Source organism: Phascolarctos cinereus, unplaced genomic scaffold (assembly GCF_003287225.1).
Source record: "Phascolarctos cinereus isolate Bilbo 61053 unplaced genomic scaffold, phaCin_HiC Scaffold_726;HRSCAF=1367, whole genome shotgun sequence".
NCBI lineage: Eukaryota > Metazoa > Chordata > Mammalia > Diprotodontia > Phascolarctidae > Phascolarctos > Phascolarctos cinereus.
In genome coordinates this window covers 422,047,140-422,070,749 of record NW_027556098.1, presented here as the reverse complement: position 1 = coordinate 422,070,749, position 23,610 = coordinate 422,047,140, and the positions used below count along the sequence as shown (strand labels likewise).

The 23,610-nt window shown below is 57.0% G+C and overlaps 4 protein-coding genes across 6 annotated transcripts; 2 read left to right on the top strand and 2 right to left on the bottom strand.

The window, feature by feature from the left end:
- Positions 1-5,391: 5,391 nt before the first annotated feature.
- TMEM190 (transmembrane protein 190) lies at positions 5,392-7,165 on the top strand. Of its 2 annotated transcripts, none has more exons than XM_021004045.2 (5): positions 5,392-5,466; positions 5,561-5,596; positions 5,853-5,978; positions 6,349-6,433; positions 6,841-7,164. In XM_021004045.2, exons 1-5 carry the CDS (start codon positions 5,409-5,411, stop codon positions 7,082-7,084), a joined length of 549 nt encoding a protein of 182 aa, XP_020859704.1. In that variant the 5' UTR covers positions 5,392-5,408; the 3' UTR covers positions 7,085-7,164. The 2 variants fall into 2 exon arrangements, with proteins under 2 accessions (XP_020859704.1, XP_020859706.1); XM_021004047.2 differs by having other exon boundaries at positions 5,414-5,466; positions 5,561-5,655; positions 6,841-7,165.
- Positions 7,166-10,182: 3,017 nt separating this feature from the next.
- TMEM238 (transmembrane protein 238) lies at positions 10,183-12,751 on the bottom strand. 2 transcript variants are annotated; one of them, XM_021003727.2, is made up of 2 exons: positions 12,160-12,751; positions 10,183-10,356 (listed from the first exon to the last, which is right to left on the bottom strand). In XM_021003727.2, the coding sequence occupies exon 1, from the start codon at positions 12,689-12,691 to the stop codon at positions 12,173-12,175; it is 519 nt and encodes a 172-aa protein (XP_020859386.1). In that variant the 5' UTR covers positions 12,692-12,751; the 3' UTR covers positions 10,183-10,356; positions 12,160-12,172. The 2 variants fall into 2 exon arrangements, with proteins under 2 accessions (XP_020859386.1, XP_020859385.1); XM_021003726.2 differs by having other exon boundaries at positions 10,183-10,353.
- A 2,395-nt stretch (positions 12,752-15,146) lies between these two features.
- RPL28 (ribosomal protein L28) lies at positions 15,147-18,012 on the top strand. Its single transcript, XM_021004037.2, has 5 exons — positions 15,147-15,222; positions 15,476-15,568; positions 15,651-15,774; positions 17,625-17,743; positions 17,881-18,012. The coding sequence occupies exons 2-5, from the start codon at positions 15,488-15,490 to the stop codon at positions 17,968-17,970; spliced, it is 414 nt and encodes a 137-aa protein (XP_020859696.1). The 5' UTR covers positions 15,147-15,222; positions 15,476-15,487; the 3' UTR covers positions 17,971-18,012.
- Positions 18,013-21,265: 3,253 nt separating this feature from the next.
- UBE2S (ubiquitin conjugating enzyme E2 S) lies at positions 21,266-23,407 on the bottom strand. Its single transcript, XM_021003535.2, has 4 exons — positions 23,322-23,407; positions 22,738-22,885; positions 22,471-22,661; positions 21,266-21,768 (listed from the first exon to the last, which is right to left on the bottom strand). Exons 1-4 carry the CDS (start codon positions 23,322-23,324, stop codon positions 21,472-21,474), a joined length of 639 nt encoding a protein of 212 aa, XP_020859194.2. The 5' UTR covers positions 23,325-23,407; the 3' UTR covers positions 21,266-21,471.
- Between the last annotated feature and the right edge of the window lie 203 nt (positions 23,408-23,610).

Below are 23,610 nucleotides of genomic sequence, written 5' to 3'. Positions count from 1 at the left end.
GCTCTCTGTCAGGGTCTCCATATCTCTGTTTCACTGCCTGTGTTCCTCTTCCTCTCTCCACCTTCCCTTGTCTCTGTGTCTCCCTATCTTCCACTTTCCTTCCTGGGTCTCCCTTCCTCCCTACATCTGTCTCTGTCCTCTTCCTTCACCTCTCAGTTTCTGTCTCCCTCTCCCCCTCTCCCTTGCCTGCCCCCATTTGGCTCCCCACTTTTTTTTCACCTTTCTGTACTTGTTTCCCTCCCTCTAGCCTCACTTTTCTATCTTGTTCATTCATCTCCCTCTATCTTGTCTCTCTCTCCACCCTTCTGACTCCTTCTCTTTGATTCTTCCTCTCTGTGTGCTTTCCACCCTCTGCCTGGGGTCCCTCCCTCTCTCCCTCCCTCTGTCCCACTCCCTATGAACTCGAGGGAACTTACTGTCCATATCCCCACACTCAGGCTGGGGTTTGGGCTCCGGGCTCCGTCCCCAGGGACGGGTGGGGAGGGGGTATCTTGGTCTTAACCCCTCCCTGGCCAGGTCAGCCCAGTGAGCCTCACTTTGGTATCAGGGGACCCTGGGGTCAGGCAGGCCAGATCGAGGTGGGGGGAGGCATGTGGCAGCGTGTTGGATTAGATTGCCTCTGTGTGTGTGTGTGTGTGTGTGTGTGTGTGTGAGAGAGAGAGAGACAGAGAGAGACAGACAGAGGGAGAGAGAGTGTGTGTGTGTGAGAGAGAGGGAGTGTGAGAGAGGGAGAGAGAGAGAGTTGGGGAGTAAAGGAGTATGTGAGTGAGGCCGGGGGGTTATATAGGGGGCTGGGACCAGGCTCAGCCGGGTAGGGGCTGGGGCAGGGGCCAGGGCCTAGCCACCGCCCGCTCGGGAGGGGAGGGAAGGAGGGGGGGAGGGAGGGGAGCCTGACACATCCTGACTCACTCTCCCCAGCCCCAGCCCCAGCCCCGGCCCGGCCTGAGCAGGAGAGCAGGAGCAGGGGGGAGGAGGAGGAAGGGGGGAGGCCGAGCTGTGATACATGGGGGGCCCAAAGGGGACCCACTGAGCTCATCATCATTCCCTCCCTCCCACCACCAAGCCAGAGACAGTGAGGAGACTAGAGGAGAAGATGATGGGAAGAGACACATTGAGGCATGGAGAGACATGGAGCTGGGAATGGGAGGGAGGGAGCTGCCCAGAAACATTGGAGAGAGCAGACCGAAGAAGACTGAGGCGGATGGGGAATGGGAGGGAAAGAGATAGAGAGACACTGAGGGAGCCACAGAGACAATGGGCCATTGTGGGAGAAGGAGTGAGTGAGAGCCCAGAGCTCAGAGACTGAAGAGAAATTCACAGAGAGAGAAGAAAAGGTTGGCTAACACACTGAGGCCAGGGTGCACAAATGCCCTGGACTGGCAGAGACAGAGACGAGCAAGGAGCAAGGCCAGGTGGAGAGACATGGGGTGGAGACGGAGACACGAGGAGGGCGAGGGACCCGCAGAGGCGGAAAGGCACTGAGCCGGAGGTGGGGTGTGGGTGAAGAGGTTTGGAAACCGATAGGGAGGTGGAAAGAAAGACCTTGCTATACCTAGAGCTGTTCAGAGACAGACAGACTGCTGCACCTGAGACACACACACACACACACACACACACACACACACACACACACACACACACACACACACACACGAGACTGATGGAGAGACTCAGAGACACCAGGACGCAGACAAAGAACAAAAGAGAAACCCCTCAGAGATGGAGGTGTGGAGGCAGAGCTGCAAAGTGAGAGATGACAGGGAGACCAAGCGGGAGAATGAGGCAGAGGCACAGGAACTGCAGGAGCAGCCACAGACAGAAGAGACTGAGATCCAGGGCAAGAGAGAAGCTGGGAGCCATAGATGGAGATGCTGAGAGACATGGAGAGAGAGAGATCCTGGGAATTCCGAGACAGATTACGAGAGGCCGAGAAAGAAACGAGGGACTGAGAAACAGCAAAGTGAGGCTGGCAGAGGTAAAGGCCCAGAATGGGGAATGAGCGGAACCCCAGACATCAAGAAAGATCCATTGGAGGAGACTGGGAAAGAGAGGGACCACACCGCCAGGAAGTCTGACTGAGCCAAACTCAGTGACCTAGAGAAACCAGGGAGAGACAGAGGCATTGGAGTGGTGATGACGAGGCCAACACAGAGTCAGAGAGAAAGAGAAAGGGAGTCTGACTGCCCAACTGGGGGGGGGGCCGGAAAGCTTTGGGGAGGCTAGAGTTGTTTGGGTGCCCCCTTGCCCAGGCCTCCCTAAGCCCTGACGGGGAGAGCAAGGGGGAGGGGGAGGAAGAGTGCTGGGGTCTGTGTCCTTGTGAGAGGTCCTGGGGAAGCTGACGTCAGGGCACCCCAGCATGGGATATGATCTTATAGTCAGGTGATCAAGTTCTCCCTACCTTCTCAACTACAAAGGAAACTGACCACCAGCCTCCAGTCCTCAGGGGGCAGTTTCCGGGGGGGGGGTGACTAAGGCGGGGGGGGGTGGGGGCTCCAGAAGCTTCATCAGCTCTGATGTAGATGTCATTCCCCTACCCCCAGGTCAGTAGTCAAAGTGACTCAGGCCCAGGGGCTGGGGGATTCACCAACTGGGGGGAAGGGAAGAACAGAATCCTTAGCTGTTTGGGACCTAGGTTTCTAAACTCTAAACTCCAATACTTTAGGATCACAGGCCTTGTCCTCTCAGGGGCCAAACATGAGGCTTTAGTATTCATGAGACTTGGAAAGGGAAAGCTGCCAAGGTCTGGGGAGGGTCGGGTCAGTGATCTGAGACTTGGCACCACTCACTGAAGGACAGGGAGGGGATATCCTGGACCAGAGAACGTCTAAGACTCGATGCTTACATATCGAGGAATCTTATGGGACCATTTTACAGCAGGGAAAACTGAGGGCAGGAAAGTTGCCTGCCCTGTAACACAAAGACCTTAGAAATCATCCACTCAGTTGTCCTCACTTTACAGAGGGTGGCTGTGAGGGGCTGGCATAAGGTCACAAAGCTGAGGCTGGATACCAGGGCTCTTGACTTGTAGCCCAGGGTATAGAGAGGGAGTGACATGGGTACCATTCTTGGGGAATGTGTCGGGAAGATGTGAGGGGACAGGCAAGAAAGTCACTGAGGGTCAAAGAAAGGGAGAAAGCCCAGGAGGCAGAAACAGAGACAGGATAAAAAGGCGAAGTGAAAAGGGGCAGAGCTAGGGAACTACAGAAAGACGGAGACCCAGGGAGACAGGAAGGCGGGCTGGGCGGCGGGGTGGTCTGGGGGGCTCCCTAGGTGGGGTGGGCTGTGAGCTCAGCTCAGCAGGCGGCCCCGTGGGGGGGGTGTCTGCCCGGCCGAGGCTGCGGGGGGCCGTCTGGGCCAGGGAGAGGGTGACGGGCCGGCAGCCACAGAAGCAGTTGCAGCCTGTCATTAGTGGTGTGGGTCAGTGACGGAGGGCCCAGCCCCACAGGGAGCCCGCCCCCAGCCCCCCACCCCCCTCATTGATCTGAAAAGAATCCCAGGAATGGGAACTTGGCCCAGAGTGATGTTGACACAGGAAGCCCAGCGGCCACGGCTGAGGCTAGGTCTCAGCTCTTTCCCAGCCTGACCAATGACCCCCCCCAACCCCCTCCAACCTGACCTGTGTCATCTCTGACGGAGATTCTGGCCCCTCAACCCACATGTTTACTGGGTGAGCAGTGACTGCCAGTTACACCGAACAAGCCCAGGTGTTTTCTGGATTCCTCATCTTCTCAGGGAGCTGGGTGTCTCGAAGCCAGCCGGTCTATCTAGCCCCTCAAAGATCCCAAGGCTCTTGAAGCTCTAACCCTCTTCTCCTTTGGGAACCCAGGAGTCCCAATTCCCCCGGCATGCTGTTGTCCCAGCTCCCCACTCCCTGAAAGACCCAGGTATTCTGTTCCCAAGTCCCTTCCTTCCTCAGGGAGCCAGGCATCCCGAGTTCCCAGCCCTCTGCTCCCTCAAGGATATCTGCACCGTATTTCCTGAGCCTCCCCTCTCAGGGACCCTGGCATCCTGAGCCTCCATTCCCCCTTAAAGACCTCTGTCCTGAGCTTTTCCCTCAGGGAAACAAGCTCACTAATTCCTCAGCATGCTTTTATCTGAGCCCTCTCTTCCCTCAGGGATCCTTTTACCTAGCTGCCAACTCTCCAATGAAACTAGGTACCCCGATTGCCTTGCACTCTCCTGTGGGCCACTGTTCCTTGTCTCTGGACTCTGAAGGAGCAGGCATTCTGAGCCCCTAGCCTTCCCTAAGGGATACTGGCTCCCTACACACACACACACACACACACACACACACACACACGCATGTGTGTGCTCATGCACATGAACACATTCGTCATACACACACTCTCCTACATACATGCACACACACACTCATAACACTCATACACACATGCACACATTCATCGTGACACTCTCATTATACACTCATGAGCACACACTCATCACGCACACATGCGCAATGCACACACACCCATACACAATACATGTGAACACACACTCTCCTACACATATGCACACTCATCACACACACTCATTACACACAAACATACATTCTTCATACACACCTGTGCATACAGACAGGCACACACACACTTATCACAAACTTGCACGCACACATACACACACATGCTCATTGGGGTAGCCCCAGTCATGGGGGCCTGGCTCCAGGCAGAGTGGTCCAGAGGGCCCCCCACCCTGCTCCTCTGAGGCTGTGCACCCCATCTCCATCTCCTCTTCACGTGCTCCCACCCTAATCTTTTCCAAATCCAATCAGTCAGCAAGTGCTTCTCAATCACAGGCAGAAAGTGGGCTGGGCACTGGGGAGTTGAAGGCAGAAATTAAACAGCATCTGCCCTCGGGGAACTTCCTTTCTATTGGGAGTCTTGCTGAGGCCTGCAGTCAAGAGAACCAAGTTGGAATTCTATTTCTGACACTTACTGCTGGCTCTGGCTCCTGCCCCGGGCTAATCAATCCCTTATCTTCTCTCTCTTAGGTTTCCTCCTCTGTCCAGTGCTGAGCTGAGATCTCAGATCCCTAAATACAAGGCCGTTCCTCTCCTAGGAGTGTCCATCGAGGAAAGGCCGCCTTCGATCAGAGCTCAGAACAATCCAGAGATTTCGAGGCCAGGAGATAGCATGTGCCAGACCCGGAGCACAGCCCACAGAGGCATGGAGCTTGCAGGGAAGGAAAGGCAGCAGCCAAAGATAACATGGGGTTGGGGTCCTGAGCCCCCAGAAGCCCCACCCTCAGGGACACTGGTAGTCATGGAGAGAGCCGCCCTAGCGATAGGATTCTAGACTCTTGGGCCCCGGGTGGGGCTAGTTGCTCGGGTTACCACAGGGAAGGCTCCCCAGTGACCCCCGAGGTCAGGGGAGTAGTAGCTGGAGCTGAGGGATCCTGGGGGCATCATGGTGGCCACTGCCATCCTTGCCTTCGGCTTCCTGCTGCTGGTGATGTGCAGAGCTGGTGAGGGGGAGGGAGTGCCATGGGAGGGGCTGGTGGCCAGGAGGCTCCTGACTCTGCCTCCCTCCCCAAACAGGGCTCCCCTCTTCTCTTCCAGATGCGAATGGAATCCAAGGTTTCTTCTCCCCGTGGAGTGAGTTGGATGAGGACTGGCTGGAGACCTGTGCCCCGGGGCTAATGAGGGAGGAGAAGGTTAGGGAGCGAGATGCTGGGGTCCTCAGTGAAGGTGTGGGCTAGAGGCTTACAGCATCTACTTCCCCGATGGGAGCTCTGGCTAGAGATTAATCAGGATTCCTAGGTTCCCAATCTAGAGGGTGCTGGGGCTCAGGACCCCTGAATCCCCGTGGGAGGAGGGATCCAGGATGTTTGGTCCCCATCCCCTCCCGTAGGCTGTGAAGGGGACATGTGGGAAAGGCAAGCATGTGGGGGCCAGGCGGCCGTCGAGAACCCAAACCTGTGTTTTCGGCTACACTGCTGTTATGAGGAAGGGAACTGTTTCCACAAGACTCTTGACGGTAAGTGAATGTGTGCTAGGGGCTGCTGTAGTCTAGGCAATGGGGGCCTGAGTTTTCATTCTGGGAAGCCGAGATTTCTAGGTCCCCCAACTCGGACAAGAAATAAGGGCTAGGCGTGTGGTTCCTCAAGGATGACAGATGGCTAGGTAGCTAAGGGAGACAAGAAAGGGGGACCTGGAAGCCTGGGATCCCTAGGCAAGGCAGGCTGGGTCCTCCCAGGGGGGTAAAAGGGGGCTGGGTCCCCTAGGGTAGGCAGGCTGGGTCCTCCCAGGGGGGCGAAGGGGGGCTGGGTCCTCCCAGGCATAGGTGGGCTGGAGGGTCCCAGACAGCCAGGTCTGGCACCTCTGCCCACCTGCCTTCTCCTCTCCAGAGAGCTTGCGAAAGAAACACCTATGGACCTTGGGCTTAACGTGCGCTGGCCTGGTTATGTTCATCTTTTTCATCTGTTTCTTCTGGTGAGGGGCCAGATTTTGGGCTTGAGTGCAAAGGGAATTGGGCTTTGGAGCCAGGGGACCCAGGGGTGGATCGCCATTCCTTTCTTGTCTTTGAAGAAGCCCCTTTTTCTCCCCCATGGACCTCAGCTTTGCCCCCCATAGCATGAGGGGGCTGGTGGGACAAAGGGGTCCTCATCTCTAAGGCTGCCTTCAACTCTGCTGGGCTGTGATTCTGTAGCTCTGGATGGCCTCTGAGTTCCCTTCTAGCTCTCCATCTGTGATCCCATCAGCCAATGAGCCTTCTCTGAGCCTCAGTCCCTCCCTCTGTGTAATGGGAATGAACCCATTTTGTCAACTCTCAAGGACTGTAGCAATATATTACTGCCAGCTGATTGAGTGGTTGAGTACCCGATCATCTCCTCCTCCAGGTGGGCCAGACGTCGGGGCCTACATAAGAGTCTGAAGATGCCAGGCCGCTTGAGCGACTCGGGGAAACCGAAAACCTCCAGGAAGTCTTCTATGTCTTCTCATTCCTTCTCCTTCAAGAAGAAGGAGCAGTCTCCACTCCTAGCTGATGGAGGTGGCCCTAAGCAGCTTGGCGATGATGCTGCAGAGGCCATGGAAGGCACCGAGGAAGAGGAAGAGGAAGGGGAAGAGGAGGATGAATACTAGGGGCGCCATGGCCCTTGAAAAAATATAGCCTTGGTTAAAGCCACTCTTACCTCGATTTTTGGCCTGACCCTGGTATGTGCCTGTACTTGTGGCCTGTTGCAGGGCTCCAGGTGGGGTTCTTCCTTGGCCACAGCCAGCTCCAGGGCCATGCGTGAGTCTTCTAGACCAGACAGGGTACAGGAAGGACACAGAGGCAGTGGGAGATGCTCCTTGGACCTCACTAGGCCCCATCACTCTGGGGAGCGGTCTTCTGGGCAGCTGGACTCCCCCAGGGACTAGGGCCAAAGAGGTCAGAGTGAATTCTGGTCAAGCACACTGACTGAGGACTCACTGGGCATTAGCAGACCCTTCTCAGAGCTCAAAGGGCCCTCCAAGGCATTCAACCTGTCCCAGACCTAAACAAGAATAATCTTTATAACTCCATATAGTCATTCAGCTCTTGCTTGAAACCCTCGAGGGAGAGGGAGAGCTCACGACCTCCAGAGGCAGCTCATTGCACTCTGGTGCAACCCCCACTCTTAGGAAGCAGAAATCTGCTTCTACGACTTTCATCCACGGCTTGCGTTCTCCCTTCTGGGGCCAAATAGAACTACATTAATCCCTCTTCTATATGACAGCCCTTCAAATACTTAAACTTAACCTCCTTTTCTCTGGGCTAAACATCCCCAGGTCCTTCTCTGGGCCACTGTGTCCAGAGTTCTGGGCATCATGCATTAGGAGGAACATAGCTGCAGAGCTATGGGCCAAATACAATCAAAATCTTCACTTCCCTCGTCCTGGACACTAAGCCTCTCTCCATGAGACCTAAGATTGCTCTAGTTTCTACAGCTTCCATGTCACTCTAGTTTCTTGTGTTTGTAGCCACTAAGATCCTTGAGGCTTTTCCTTTCTTTCTTCTCTGCCCGCCTCCCAAGACCCTATTCCAGCCCCTACCCCAGCTAGATGTGTGGTTTCCTTTGTGTAAGGAAATCAACAATGAGGAAACTTCCTCCTCTGATGCAGATGGAAGATGGCTCTGTGACTTGAAAGTTTCCGAGAGCTGCTCAGGGTATCAAGAGGTTAAGTGGCTGGGGCCACAAATCCTGTGCATGCCACCAGCAGGTAGGTCTTACAACCAAGTCTTCCTGTCTGCAAGGACAACTCTTTATCCACTCTGCCACGGTGATCTCCTGAGCTTATTTCATATGAGCTCTCCTTCAGATGTGCTAGCCTGATCCTGTTCTTGAACCCCACTAAAGTCAATTCCATTACCTCCCACTGACACCAGACCTGGAGCTGGAGGAGGACCTTGGAGGTCATGGAGTTTCATTCTTTCATCCTTCAGAGAATGAAACTTAACTGACATCTTACTGTGATGTCTCCTCCTGACATGGAAATGGGCCCTGCCAGCGGAGCCCACAAGGCTCACCATCACCGTGCTGACCCCCAGGGGATGAAGGCCGCCTCCAGAGGCCCCAGCCAGAACGGGAAGGAGACTACAAATCTGCTGGCTGCTCACAACTCCCGCCTTGGTTGAATTTTGCCCAGAGAGCTAAGCTCCCTGCCCTAGAGTGTGAAGAATTGCTCCCCCTTTAGGAAGCCCGCGGGCATCTGCCCATCTCCAGGCTTGTTCCACCTTTCTGGGTCTCTGCTGACGTCTATGATCATGGACAGTAACTGAGCAAATACCAGTTTTCTCAGGACCGAAAGAAGATTTCATTCATCTGGGTGAGGGCAAGAGCAGCCACAAACTCTGTCACGATGTGCTCAGAGATCTCCCCGTCTAATGCTTTCTACTCTTTCCTCCTTGAAAGTAAAGAAGAAACAAGCCAAGCCGGTGTCCATCTAGTAGCTCAGCTTCCTGCCACCCATGCACTCATACATACCCCCGCCCAGAGACACTGAACATCATCTCTTCCTTCTTTTTTGTTCTTCCCCCTCGGTATAGCAGCCTTGATGCTGTGGCAGATGGAGCACCAGGCCTGGAGTGTTCGAATCTGGCCTCGGATGCTTTCTAGCTGTGTGACCCTGGGCAAGTCACTTCACTAGTTTTGCCTCAGTTGCCTCATCTGTAAAATGAGCTGCAGAAGGGAATGGTGAACCACTCCAATATCGTTGCCCAGAAAACCCCAAATGGGGTCATGAAGAGTCAGACGTGACTGAAACCACTGAACAAATAGCCCTTAGCTTCCTTTGACAACCTCAGGTCATCAAACACTTTTGCCCTTCTGATATTATTCCTATAGGACCATGCCCCCTTTTGGCATTCATCTTCTGTTCCACACCCTGATGTAGTCTTTTTACACGTGTCTTCTCACAGATGCAAGTTCTCCCGAGAGCTTCCAGTGCATCCACATCTCTCTCTAGGTAGCCCTCTCGCCCTTTCCTTAGAGAACTCACTTCTTGGTCATCAGAATTTCAGTTCAATGGAGAACTTTCCATTGCATCTTGTAGCTCCTCACACTTGGTCTTTCTCCAAACAACTGGAAATCCATGATGCCAGAATCTCTGGTCCTCGGAGTTCGCCTCAGCTTCTCTTGCCTCCCCCAGCCCCACTAGGAAGACTGATCAGTAATTACAGGGGAGGCACAGACAGAGCTGCGGCGGTACTGGGCCTCATGGTCATGGGACCACAGATTCATAGCTGAGAGGGCCACAGATTGTATTCGCCCAATACCCTCACTTCATGTATAGGGAGCCCAGGAGAATAAGTGATTGGTCTACAGTCCACGCAGAACATGGTAGAGCCTTGGACTTACGTCATGTGACTTCAAATACAGCCATCTCTTCACTCTGCCATGATCAGTCCTTAAGGGGATGGAATCTAGCAAGGGCAAGAGGAAGGACCATAGTGGGCTTCACTGCTCCTGTATGGAGGAGTCGCTGTCTACCAAAGGAAGACCCGAGTGGGGAGAGGGAATGGGAGGGGATGTAGAGAAGGGGCCTGGCCCTCCCTTGATCTCTCCAGGTCCAACTATCAGAAGGAACCCCACCCCCTACCCTTGGGCTCTAGGGAAGGCAAAGTCTCCCTGGTGCTGAAGGTTGGAGAGAGCGAGGTTACCCACACCCCAGGTTCTTAAACTGGTTCCTAAAGGTGCCCAAAGATATAAACATGGGAATCCAGTTTGAGAGGGGAGTTTTTATCCAGAGGCCACCTGATGGGGAAGAAGGGAGGAGACAGTAGGGAGGAGATGGGAGTAGGGAACCATGTCTCTGAGGGAAAGGGTGCTCTTCTCTGGAACTGGGGCCATTTCAGTCTCTGCCATTGCATCCAGATTTGGGTGGGGCACCTGCTGGAGAGAGAACAGCGTAAGTGTGCCAGCCAAAACCCCAAACCCCTCTAGGAGTAGGGATGTGCACACATACCCCATCTCTGGTATCCCTCCCCCCCCCGGAAGGTGATGATTGAGGGAAAAAATGGAACAGGGGAAAAGAGGGAATAGGGGAGAAGAAATAGTTATTAAGGTGTCAGGTGCTAGATGGGAAAAAAGGAGATAGGGAAGAAATAAAAGGGTGGAGATACACAATGGGATAGGGAGAGAAGGGGGTGGACATAAGGAAGTGGGATGAAAGAAAAAGGGATAGGAAGACAGAAGGATGGAGAGGGAGGGATAGAAGACATGGCTGGGAACAGCAGAGCTTGAAGGGGAGGCAGCAGTAGGAGTGACCTGAAGGATGGGAATGGAAGTCAAAGAAATCACAGCATTTCTGAATATATGTATATATATATACATGTATTTGTATATGTGCATGTGTACATGTACGTGTATGTGTATACTTATATGTGTTGCTATATGTGTATGGGTACCTGTATGTGTGTATCATATATATGCATATGTGCATGTGTATATGTGTATGTATATGCATATATATTTCAACTCACAGCTGAACAAATCCCCTTCACAATCCCCCAGCCAATGGTCTTCCAGCCTTTGCTTGGATACCTGTAGTATCCTTCCAAGGCAACACATTGCCTCCCTCTCTTTGACATGGGTAGACAGTTGTCTGGAAGAGATCTGAGGGTCTTCATGGGCTACAAGTCCAATATGGGTCTCCCTGTGATACAGTATTAAAACAACCAACCAACTGTAGAGATTGTAGAATGTCTAGCAGTAAGGAGCGGACAGGCCAGCTGTATGTACCCATTGTTGTTAGACTCCACGCTCCATTTGGAGAAGGGCCGCTATCCAGTTCAAATTGTAGGAGGAGCCCATGAAGGCACAGGGGGTATTGACACTAGCTAAGAGAAGATGGAGGGTGAACCTGAGATCTGCCTTCGAGTATCTGAAGGTCTGATGGGACTCCCGCAAAGGGGCCAAAGCAGGAGCAATGGTTTGGGGCAGGGGCTGGAGAGTTTCAAAGAGGTAGATTTCAGCTGAATGGAAACTTCCTAACTGGGTTACCCAAGAGGGGCATGGGCTGCTTTGGAGGTAGTGAGGCTTCCAGCACTGGAGGTATTCAAGCAAAGGTGAGGTACTTCCTCACTGGTAATGCTGTAATAAGGATTCTTTAGAAGGGTACTAGCTGTGTGACCCTGGGCAAGTCACTTAACTCCAATTGCCTAAAACAAAAAAAAAATGGAGAGAAGGGAATAGGGGATAGGAAGGCTAGAAGGGGATGAGAGGGAGGGAAGAGCATGGAGACTGAGGGGCATGGGAACAGGAGGTGAAGGGACAGAGAAGGAGATGGGGAGGGGGGAGGGAGAGGGGAGGGGACGGAGAGGATTGTGCCATGCACATAGTAGGTACTTTGCTGGAGCTTTGTTGAATGAGTGGATGGGGTGAGAGCAGGGTGGGAGCTGGTGAAGACATCTAATCCTAATGCTGAGCTGTCCACACTTAGGGCTCATTAAGGCCTGGGAAGCGTCTCCTTCCCGGCCCCTTGGGAGGGCGGATGAGAGACCTAGCCTCTATCACTCTAGTGATAGGGTTACAGGTGAGGAGATATTGGGGATAACTAATGCAGCCTCCTCCTCCTCTTCCTCATGTTACAGAAGCACCAGGTTTCCTTGTGGTCACACAGCACAGAGGAGGCCCCCCTGACTTCTGGTCAAGGGGGGTGGGAGAGAGACAGAAAAGGGGGCCCCGCCCTCTCACCTGGGCCTCTCTCTCACTCCTTCCCTGATCCTGCTGCCGAGGCCTCCAGCCGACTCAGCTGCAGGCGGACGCGGCGGGAAGTCTGGGCCTGGCGCTTGGGAGGGCCTCGGCGCCCCCGGGCGCCCCCGCCACCCGGGCCCGGCTGGGCAGACCAGCGCCTGGACAGCTTGTGGGCCAGCCGGGCCAGCGTGCCCGGCCTGCGGCCATAGTCCCGCTCCAGCTCCTGGCGGGAGATCTCGATGTTGCCCGTGTACCAGAAGATCCAGCCAAGCAGGCTGAGGAAGACCATGAGGGCCCCTGAGTAGATGAGCAGGTCTCCAAAGTCCCGACCTTGGACCTGCAGGTGGGCAAAGACACCGGTCAGTAAGGCCACCATCCCGGCCACGTCCAGGCCCACGGCCAGCAGCAGAGCTACCCGGCAGCGGCCCAGGCCCGAAGAGGCTGAAGATGCCCTGGCAATGGGAGCCGGGGCGCCTGGAGCTGCCGAAGGAGGCCCCGGGCATGGGGAGGAGGAAGAGGAGGCAGTGGCCATGGCTGGGGCTCTCTGAGGGGGGAGCCCCGGGAACCGGTTGGACAGGTTCCGGGGTGAGAGAGCCCCAGTGGGCGGGGTCAGGGGAGGAGGGAGCCGGGAGCCCCAGCCACCTGTCCTTCCTGGGTATTGGGTAGAGGCTGAGGACTAGAGGGGGAAGGTGCCCCTGGCTGCTGGAAGAGGCTGGGCAGAGGATCCCAGGAAGATGGGGGGCCAGGGAGTCTGAGGGTCACGGACCTTAGGGACCCCATGGCACTCATACAGAGGGAAGGGTGCTCACCTTTGACTGTACTCAGGAAGAAACGGGTCCAGAAATGTGCCCCCCCACCCCCGCCACGACAAGCCACAGACTTTCTGAGCTGGGGCAGCCTTGGGAAGTCAGGAGGCCCAACCCACCCATTCTAAGGAGTGACCTTCTAAAAGTCACACATGTTGGAGAGGCAGAACAGATCCAGACCAGGCCCTGGCTTGGGAGCGGCGCTGAGTGGGTCCGATGCCAGCCTGGGGCGTGAGGATCCTGGTGCTCCACGCCTCGGAGGTGGCTCTGGGCATCGCTCAGCCAACGAACTTCAGAGCCCACTAGGCACCTGAAGGTCCTCAGAGCCCAACCCTACTGTTCTGTAGAGCTGGAGAAACTGAGGCATGGAGAAGGCATAGGAGGGCGAGGGTGGTAGGTCTGACTCCAAGTCAAGGGGGTCTTTCCACGCTTCCCCAGACTGCCCTCCCTCAGAAGCCCAGGAACCCAGGCCTGCAGCACTCAGAACAACTGCCGTTGTGCCCCTCAGCTCTTTTTATTTTGTTTTTTTTTATTTGGTTTGTTTTCACTAGGCAATGGGGTTAAGCAACTTGCCCAGGGTCACACAGCTAGTGAGTGTTATGTGTCTGAGACCGGATTTGAACTCAGGTCCTCCTGACTCCAGGGCCAGTGTTCTATCCACTGCGCCACCTAGCTGCCCTCAGCCCTTCCAGCTCTTAAGAGGTCCCTGGGCCCTGCCCCTTTCCCCTTCTCTCTCTCCATCAGCCACTTTGAGGTGGGACCCCCTCCTCCTATAGAGGAGGAAGCCAAGGCACAGAGGTGAGAAACCTGTCCAAGGTCATGCAGGGACTCTGCACCAAGGGTCAGCGCTTAGTGTCCTGAGGATTCAAATGGGGAGCTCCCTGCGGGCTGGGCACAGCACCTGCACACAGTGGGTGCTTAATAAGTGTTGGTTGAGTGAGTGAGAGCCATGACCGGTTTCCTTGTCTTCAGCCTCCCTCCTCTGCGATCTGCCCTCCCCATGCAGCTGGGACTAGATTGTTTGGTTAACACGGGTCACCCTTGCTCAGTAATCTTCACTGGCTCCCTATGGCCCCTGCAGCTAAATACGACTGTGTCTCCTTTGGCTGGCACGGCCTGGCTCCAACCCACAGTTCTCATGTCGCTTTACTCCTGGGCCTGCCGACCTGGCCCTCCCTCGCGTCCTGGCTGGGCCGTTCCCTGGGCCTCCAGGCCCTCCCCCAGCACTTTGACCTCCCTGGGGGACCCCAAGGCTGATGCCCTTCGCTTTTGTCTTCCTGGCTACAGGGCCTGCGCACAGTAATGGGTGCATGGGGAGGGTGGGGAGGTATTGCCCAGAAGAGGGCAGGAAGCGTCCTGACCCGGGGTCAATTTCCACCTAGTGACCCTGGGCAAGTCGGTGCCCTTTATTAGCTGTGTGAGCATGGCTGAGGGTTGGGGCTGTCATTGCAAGGGCGAGTGAAGCGCTTGGCAAGTCTCAAAGCAGCATGGGACTTGGCACGCAGCTGGCACTTAATAAATGTTTATTGGTTGAAAACGAGTTGTTGACAAGCATTTATTTATTTTTGCTGTTTGGTGAAGCAATTGGGGTTAAGTGACTAGCCCAGGGTCCCACAGCTAGTAAGTGTTCAGTGTCTGAGGCTGGATTTGAACTCGGGTGTTCCTGACTCCAAGGCCTGAGCTCTATTCACTCTGCCACCTAGCTGCCCCTGACAAGCATTTATTAGGCATTTCTGGGCCAGGCAGCATGGAAATGGGAGCTGCGCCTGGGCTGTAGCAAGATGGGAGGGGACAGGACCTTCCAATGCCTTGGGAGACTCTGGTGCCTTTATGAGCCTCCCTTTACCGGTGGGCGAACTAAGGCCCAGAGCGGCCAAGTGACTCATAGGATTCGAACCAAGGGCTTGCCACCTCCCAGCCCAACGCTTCACCCGCGGCGCCACCTAGAGGCCATGCTCATCGCTGCTGTGCGGAGACGGGGTGGGCCGGGGGGGGGGAGGGGCGGTGCAGAGATGGGCTGCGCCGGAGCCCCTGGCAGCCCGGGGCCGCTGGGAGTCGGGGGCCCTGGGGCCGACCCAGCCGAAAGGCTCCGAGGGAGCCGAGGCGGGGGCGGGGCCAAGGAGCGGCCGCCGAAGGATTCCGGATCCGCCCGAGCCCAGCCGACAGGAGGCGGAAGCGGAAACGCGCAGGGCTATTAAAGGTTCAGCCCCGCCCCCCGCCGGGCCCTTTCCGTCTCCGGGAGCCGCCGCGCGAGCAGGTAATGGCGGACTGCGCTCGCCCTTCGAGGCCGTGAACGCCGCCGCTCGAGGTCTCCAGCCCCAGCTCCAGGGTCTCCCCTCCGCCCGAGGTCTCCAGCCCCCGCTCCAGGGTCTCCCCTCCGCCCGAGGTCTCCAGCCACCCCTCCAGGGTCTCTCCCCTCCGCCCGAGGTCTCCAGCCCCCCCTCCGGGGCCTCCTTCCCCCTGCCCGAGGTTTTCGGGATTTCCCACCCCCCCCCGCTTTTCGCCCCCAGCCCCCCGCCGCCATGTCGGCCCACCTGCAGTGGATGGTCCTTCGGAACTGCTCCAGCTTCCTGATCAAGCGCAACAAGCAGACGTACAGCACCGTGAGTGGGGGGCGCGGGGGTGGGAGGGGAGTCAGGACCCCCGGGCCAGGATCGCTACTCACCTACCCCCCCCACCCCGCAGGAGCCCAACAACCTCAAGGCCCGAAACTCGTTCCGCTACAACGGGCTGATCCACCGGAAGACGGTGGGCATCGAGCCGGCCGCCGACGGCAAGGGCATCGTGGTGGTGCTGAAGCGCCGGGCAGGTGGGTCTAACCAGTGACCGGAACTGGTGCAGTTTAGGGGTTCGGGGGTCCTGGGACCCCAAAATCGCAGCACGCGGGGTCCTGTCCCAAAGAATTCGACCCAAGCCTTCTCTCAGCCAAAGACAAGGCTTTTTAGAACATCGGTCATACTGGGCAGATTCTTAAGGAGGCTAGTTTTTAGGAATCTGAGCAGTGGCTAGATTATGAGAATCCCAGCGTCTTAATGGAGACGAGGTGGGCCTCATATACAGAAGGACTGTGGGAGGGACCTAGGAATGGCCAGTAAGTTGGGGTGAACAGAACTCCGGGGATCTGGACCTCGAGGCCACGGGAGAATGGAGCCTAGCTAGAAAATGGCCAGGCTAGGTTAAAGGTAACAGAATTGGGAGATTGGGTGTAGCCACCATGAAAGGCCAGTTGATGGGATTCTAGCCTAAAGTGAAAGCCAGAGATTTGGCCAGTTGGGAAAGTCCAGGGTTTTTTCTTTCTGGGGTCTAGATCCTAACCCCATCAGAACCGCTCTGAGGGCAGGGACCAGCTTGCTTTCCCAGGCAGCACCTTGCACAGAGTAAGTGTTCTGAATCCACTGGAATCTAATCCACTGGCCTTTTACACGCAGGGAAAGTAAGTCGGAGAGGGGCTGGTCCTTGGCCAAGACCCCACAGAGAGGAGGCCTGAGGCTGGGGCAGCCTTCCCAGACCATGCGTCCTGCATCACCACCCACACTCCAAGCTACTTTAGGGGGTGCCCACTGTGTGAGGGAGCTGGGTATGCCCAGAAGAGTCCAGAGGAAGGCTGAGGCTGGCTAGGCTAGCCTTGGGGACCAGGAGGGGCCTCCCCAAGAGAATGCCTTTGAAGGGAAGCCGTGATGGAAGTCGGCAGGCATTTCTTAAGTGCACCACTCCCTGCCCTTTGGGATCTTCTCAGGGTGAGATAGAACATGGAAATAAAGAGAGTAGGTGGGAGGTGATTTGAGAAGGAAAAGGACCCCAGAAAGGAGAATGTTTGAAGGAAGAGGAGGTAGTGGCACAGGCCTTGGGTGCTGAGGGTTGTGGGGGGAGTTCTGGGGAGCCAGCAGGGTGGCATTGTAGGCCCACAAGGTACATAAGGCAGGTAAGGGGGTGGGGCTGCCCCAAGTCTGGCTTGGGGAAGTCATCAGGGACTTAACAACATTTCCCCAAAAGCCTAAAGTAGCCCAGAAAGCCCCACCACCTGCTGTGTCTGACGTTGGGCCTCAGAATCAGGGTGAGCTTTTCTCTGAGATTGGGGTGGGGCGGTCAGAGGCCTCCAGTCTGCCCCATTTCTATTCTTCCAGGAGGTCTGAGCCCCGTGCTTTGGGTGTGCCTGTCTTCCTGGATGGGGTTTAAGTGCCCAAGGGTCCGAGGCTGGTGTTGTTGGTCCTTGTGTGGATGAAGCCCAGCATGTGCGCTGTGACTGACCAGATCCTCCGGCCTCCTGTTTTCCTGTCTGGAGGGGTGGGGAGGGTTGTAGTTGATCTCTTTGGGAGCCAATGTGTGTCAGCATCAGGAGCCTGAGGGACGGGTCAGAGGAAGGACACTGGCGGCTTCCCGCTGTCTCTTTTGTTTTTTTTTTTGGCAGTTAGGGTTAAGTGACTTGCCCCAGGGTCAGACAGCTACTTAAGTGTCAGGTGTTTGGTCTGAAACTGGATTTGAATTCTGAAGTCAGGAGGGCCAGTGCTGTATCCACTGCTCCACCTAGCTGCCCCTGCCCTCCTCTCTCAACAGCCTGAGGCAGCTTGGAGTTGAGAAACTGCCTGACCCCCATCACTCATCAAGGTAGAAGGCATCCTAGATGGATAACCGCATCCTGCTTCTCCCTCCCTCTTGCAGGTCAGAGGAAGCCCGCCACTTCCTACGTGAGGACCACAATCAACAAAAATGCTCGGGCCACCCTCAATAGTGTCCGACACATTATCCGCAAGAATAAATACCGGAAAGATCTCCGCATGGTGAGAGCCCGGGCCCAGGGGAAGGGGAACAGGCGGGTGCCTGGCCTCCAGTGCTGCTCGAGGCCCCCTCGAGGTGGGATGCCCGCTTGGGGGGGATGACTGGGGTGCCTCCCTTCAGGCCTGCTCTCCCTTCCTAGGCCGCTCTGCGCCGAGCCAGCGCCATCCTGCGGAGCCAGAAGCCAGTGGTGGTGAAGAAGAAGAGAACTCGCCCACCCAAGAGCACCTGAAGTTCCTGGCCTGCCTTTGGCTAATAAAGTCAGACTGCCCAACCTGTCTCCTGCCTCCTTCTTTCCCTCCCCAATCTGGGCCTTTCTCCAAGAGGAAAGGGCATCCCCTCTCTGCTTGATGGTTAGCAGTGCTTGGGGAAGGGGGTGGTTTTCCATCTAGGCCTGAACTTGGCCCAGGCTTCAGCATCCGGGCATTGTCTCCTGGAGGGACTGGAAGGAAATGGGTTTTCTGTGTTCCACCTTAGATAAGAGGAGGTGGCCTAGACTGGTCTCTGAAGTGAGGGTGTGAGATGGTCTTTGGAGGTGGGAAGGACCTTGAAGAAAAAAAAACCAAGTTATTTCAGGGGCAGGTAAGGGGTACACTAGGTGGAGCACCAGCCCTCTAGTCTGGAGGACCTGAATTCAAATCTGGCTTCAGGCTTCCTAGCTGTGTGACCCCAAGCCAGGCCCTAAAAAGAAGAAAGTTCCTTTCCAAGTGAGGAAGCTGGTGTGTTAATGTCCCAGGTTATCTGGTGACTTAGGCAGATGGTATCCTCTCCATGAGCCTGCCTTATTTGTTTTATCACTTGGGGAGTCCTGCCTCTGGGCAGAAGGTTAGGAAACCTTGTGGGGGGGATTCTGGCCCGGAAGTCCTTGGTGCCTTGGTTCTGGCCCCACCCCGGCTTGCTCGAGGTCCCAAGTCATCCGAGGATCACATCTCCCCAGCTTAGGAGGGCTTGTACTTCCTGCAATCCGAACCACCCCCTCTGTGGTGCTGAGCTTCTGCGGTTGGAGGGGAGTCCCTTCCTTCTTCCCACGTCAACCTCCCTTGCCTTCTTTAAGGAGCTTGTGGCATCCTGGTGAGGATGTAGGGAGAGGAGGGGGTGAGCCCTGGGCCCTGGAGGTTAGCATCAGGTGGACCGTAACTACTTCCTGCTTTGCTGCTGTGGCTGCTGGTTGCTATGGAGCACCTGTCTTTGGTTGCTATGGAAAAACTCAATTGAGTTGCTATGGCTAAGCCATCATCCTGCCTGGGCCCCACCCCCTCATGTTCTGATGCCAGAGTGGGCTGATTTGGGGATTACCAGGAAGACCCCAGACAGCAGCGCCAGGGCCTGTAACGGAGGGAGTCTAATGATGCCAAGTTATACAAGCCGCTTTGATGAGCTCACCCCCTGCAAGGGGGGAGCAAAGAGGTGCCGTCAGGGGCTGCTGGGGGAGGGGAAACTATCCTGGAGCCCTAGGTTCTGTGCACCTGACTGGTCTTGGGAAAATTCTTTGTCCCCCACATTTGGGTTTTCTGTCAAGTGGTAGGATTCAGTGAAATGGCAGTCGTGAGGACCCCGGGAGTTAGCCTCTGCTGCTGGGCATGGAGAGGTACCTTTTGTCTGGGTTGCTATGGAGTGGACTCTGTTGCTAGGGGATTGGTATGGAGTGACCCCTGTTGCTTAGGGTTTGCTGTGGAGTGATTTCTGTTGCTGGGGGGGGCGCTCATGGAGGGCCCTTTTGCTCTGGTAGCTGGGAGTGGGGGATGGGGTTGCAGAAAAGGCTGGCACTGCCCACAGCTTGTTTAGGGGCACCTGTCCTGGGGGATGTATCACCCTGAAAACGGCCTGTGGGGGGGCACAGGAGGCGGCGGGGGATATGGACCAGATAGGCCTGGGGGGCACTGTGGGCATACGAGGCATTTATAAGAGCCTGCTAAGTGCTGGGCACACAAGGCAGAGTCTGTATCCTCAAGGCGTTCTCAGCTGTTTGCCTGATGGGCAAGACGACACGAAAACATGAAAACCAGCATACACAGACAAGATGGAAGCAGAATAAACTGCAGTTCGAGAGGAGGCATGTTTAGGGGTGCAAGGAAGGGCTCCCTGTAGATTGGCTTTAGCTGAGATGTGAGGGAGGCTGGGGGCAGAGATGGGGGCGTTCCCCAGGGTGTGAGGTAGGGAGGGCTTTGAATGCCTTGGGATTCTAACCATGGAGGGGATAGGGAACACGGGTTTACTGAATTAGGAGTATGGTGGTGTATGTGTAAAATTAATCAGCACAAGGAGAGATCTAGGAAAGTCTGAGCTAACAGGTGAGGAGAAGCAACAGCTTGGGGTGGAGGGGTCACGAATTCAGTCTAGAATTACGAAGGGCAAAGCCCAATAGCAATTAGGGGGCGCCTCAGTGGAAAACAGCCTGAAATTTGGACAAAAAGATGAAGCTGCCCAGAGCTCCCCTTAGACCAGTGGAAATGAAGCTAGCATGTGGAGTTAGCCTGTGGGTGCCCTCCACCAACCGGCCAGGTAGCTCAGGAGCACAATCAGAAGCAGACTTCAGATGAGCCTGGAAACCCCATGTACGAGGCCGAGCGGCAGGGAGTCTGTCTAGAGGCAGCGGTCCATCTGCTGTCAGGAGCTTGGGGCTCCCCGTCTAGATGAGCAGCACCTCTGAGGCCCGCTGCTTTCAGGTGGGTGATGCATCCACACGTGGCTAGACCGACACCCACAATCACGTCAATGCTGCAGATGTGCGCAGCCCTGGACGCCAGCAAGGGCAACCCCAGCACCAGACCCCCAGCTCCTCCTGAGAAGGAAGTGCAGGTGCCAACCCTCCACAGGGCCGTGGCCAGGGCTCTGCCCACCCAGTTCGCCATGCCTACCCATCCTTTCCTTCTCTATAGTCCCTGTGGGGGTCTCTCCCAGGGTCCCCCTTTTCTCTGGTCTATCTTTTGCTCCTCCTGGCCCAGAGCTGTGGTCTTGGTCCTGATCCTCTCACCGCCCCCACCCCCAACTCCTACCTTGTGTTTATGACCTAGCCCACACCACTCCCCTTAGCTTTCCATTCAAGGATACCATCTCTCCATAACCCTGCTTGTGTTTCCAATGTGCTTCCTCCTCTTCCCCTTCGGTCCCTCCTCTCCTCCCTCAATTCTGTGCACCCAAGGCACTGGGTTTCCTCTGCAGTAGTGACCAGAAGGCACGCAGCCCATAGAAGATTGGGCAAGACTAGGGGATGGAAGGGTGCTTAAGTTAGCCCCTTGCCAAAGTAGGGAGCGGCCCAGAGTGGAGAGCAGCAGCTCCCAAAGTCCCAGCTGGGCCAACCTGAAGAGATCCAATCCAAAGGCCTGGGGGCTGCCCCAGACCCAGGCCCCACAGTCAGAGAGCCCCAGGTTCAGCATCTGGGTTGGAGGAATCTTCCAGTTGTGGGCCAGCCCCCCTCTAACAGAATCAAGGTTGTGGGGACTTGGAGGTCCAGACCCTCAGAGAAGCCTGCCCTGCTGCATGATGGGCCCAGGAGAGGCCCCATCAGCTGAGAACACAAAGGTCCCTTGACTCCAACCACTGATTTTATTGGAGTGAAGATGGGGACGGCTATGAGCCATCAAACCAGTCAGGCCTCTCAAGCTCAATCACCATGCGAACCTTCAGCTGCTGCTTTTTCAACTTTATTCTAGAAAAAAACCCAACTCCCCCTCCCACCGCCCTCCCCCACCATAATTTAAATAACTTAGTGAGATACAAAAGTCGCCCCCTCCTACAGCCTGCGCAGAGCCCGCTTCTTGTCTGTCTTCTTCTTGGCGGCCTGCTTCTTGTCCCGCTCCCCAGCGTGCTTCTTGGCCATGGGGCCCTCGGCCCCGGGGCCCGGTGGGGACGACGAAGAGGCCCCTGCCTCTGCCGCCCTCGCGGCCCCTGGGCCCCCAGCCCCACCATGGATCTCTGTCAGCAGCCGGGCCCGAGCTGCATATCCCTCGTAGTCCTCCAGGAGCAAGCGGCCAGCCTCCTCATTCAGCGCCGACTCAGGGTTCGGATGGATCAGAAGGCACTTGATAGTCTGCAGACAGTGGGGGCGGCGGGGGGGCCCAATGAAGAGGGGGCTACTGACCCTCACCCTCTCAAGAAGCCCCCCACGAACTCTCACAACTGCGAACCACAACCTCACATCTCAGACTCCCCGGGGAAGGGGCTGCAGCCAGAGACTGGGAGCAGGGCCAGCCTCCAGAGGGGAGGAAGGTCACGTGGGCTACTCCCTCCCTCCCCAGTCTACCACCAGCTAGAGAGAGGATCCCCATGGACTACAAATCCCATGATGCTCCGCGCGCTGGCAGCCGGGGCTCATGGGAGCTGTCATTGTGGGGCCTCAGGACTCCAAACAGGGACCTTCAAGGGCTTGGCTTCTTTATGTCCTGTCCACATCGCGGGCTCAGAGGCCCTGTTCCTCCAGTACCCCATCTCCCACCTCTGCGCCTTTACCCAGGCTGAGCCCCACGTCAAGAATGCTCTTCCTCCTTACCTCACCTCTCAGAATTCCTGCTTTCCGCCCAGACTCAGCTGCATGCCCTTTTCCCACAAAGCCTCCTGTCCTGTCCCCCCACCCCCATCCTCTCCTACTTGGGCACATATCCCGCGCCTGCCCTCGAGATGGCAGAGGCACCTGTGAAGGTAAGCCGACACGAGGGCCTGCCCACGTGGTGAGCCCCCGCGCTCCTCGCTCCCAGGGGGCCGGCAGGCATCTCAGCCCCGGCTCTGCACTCACCAGCAGCACATGGCGGATGCCCAGTTCAGCGGTCCAGTCTCTTTTGAGCACATTGACACAGATCTCGCCATTAGCTCCCACGTTGGGGTGGAAGATTTTGGTGAGAAAGAAGCCCTTGGGGGGGGCCGCTGGAAAGTCCTTCCCCAGGAGCAGCTTCATGCGGAACAAGCCTCCTGCATATGGGGTCCCCTCTGCCCAGAAAGAAGGGGGTTGGCATGAGTGGGGGTAGGGGCAGGGGGCACGCAGGTGGGGGGGGGCGTGGCTGACCTGGGCCTTCGATGGTGACCTGCAGGTCCGTGAGATCCTCTTCATTGGGAAAGACCTTGATGCCATCGGGAGGATCCGAGGTAAGCGTCGTGACCTCCTTGTAGACCAGGCGGATGATGTGGGGGGGCAGGTTCTCCACGTTGGAGTTCTGGAGGCCGTGGGAAGGGAAGCCAGGGATGGGTGGGGGGGGCGGACCCCGGGACCCTCCTGGCCCTGGCTCCCGTGGCGCTGCTCTTCCCCCCTCCCCCAACCCGGCCTAAAGATGCAGAGACACGGACACGCGTGCGCGCACACACAAGCGGGGGCTCATTCATTCTGCCACAGGGTGGGGGGCAGGCTCGTGGTCCCAAGGGGCACCGGGACCCCTCCCCAGGAGACACCCACCGGGATTGTGCGCAGCCCCTTGGGGCGGGGACCCTGGAGCCGCCTCCTCCGGCCAGACGCCGCCGGGGCTTGTCCTGGGTCAGGACCGCCTCCTCCAGGCTGGTCACCGGGGCCTGCCCTGTCCGGCCCATCTCCTCTTCCTCCTCCTCCAGGCTGGGCACCGGGCCGGCCTAGCCCGGGCCTCCCCCCGCCCAACTCACCATGTCGCCGGGGCCCGGGGGGCGGCTCCCCCCAAGCCCCCTCCTCGGGACGGCCTCCGGGATTGGGGGGTTCGGGGGAGGGGGCCGCCTCCCCCGCGTGCCTGGTGCGCCCGGGCTCCGATTCCGACTCCGCTTCCGCCGCGGCCGCCTCCTCGGCCCCGGGCCGGCTCCCGCGACCGCCGCGGGCCGCTCCTGCTCCCGTTGCCCTACGCCGCAGCAGCCGCCGCCGCCGCCGCCGCCGCCGCCGCGCCCGCTCCCGCGACCTCCCGCCCACCCCCCTCGGCTGCCC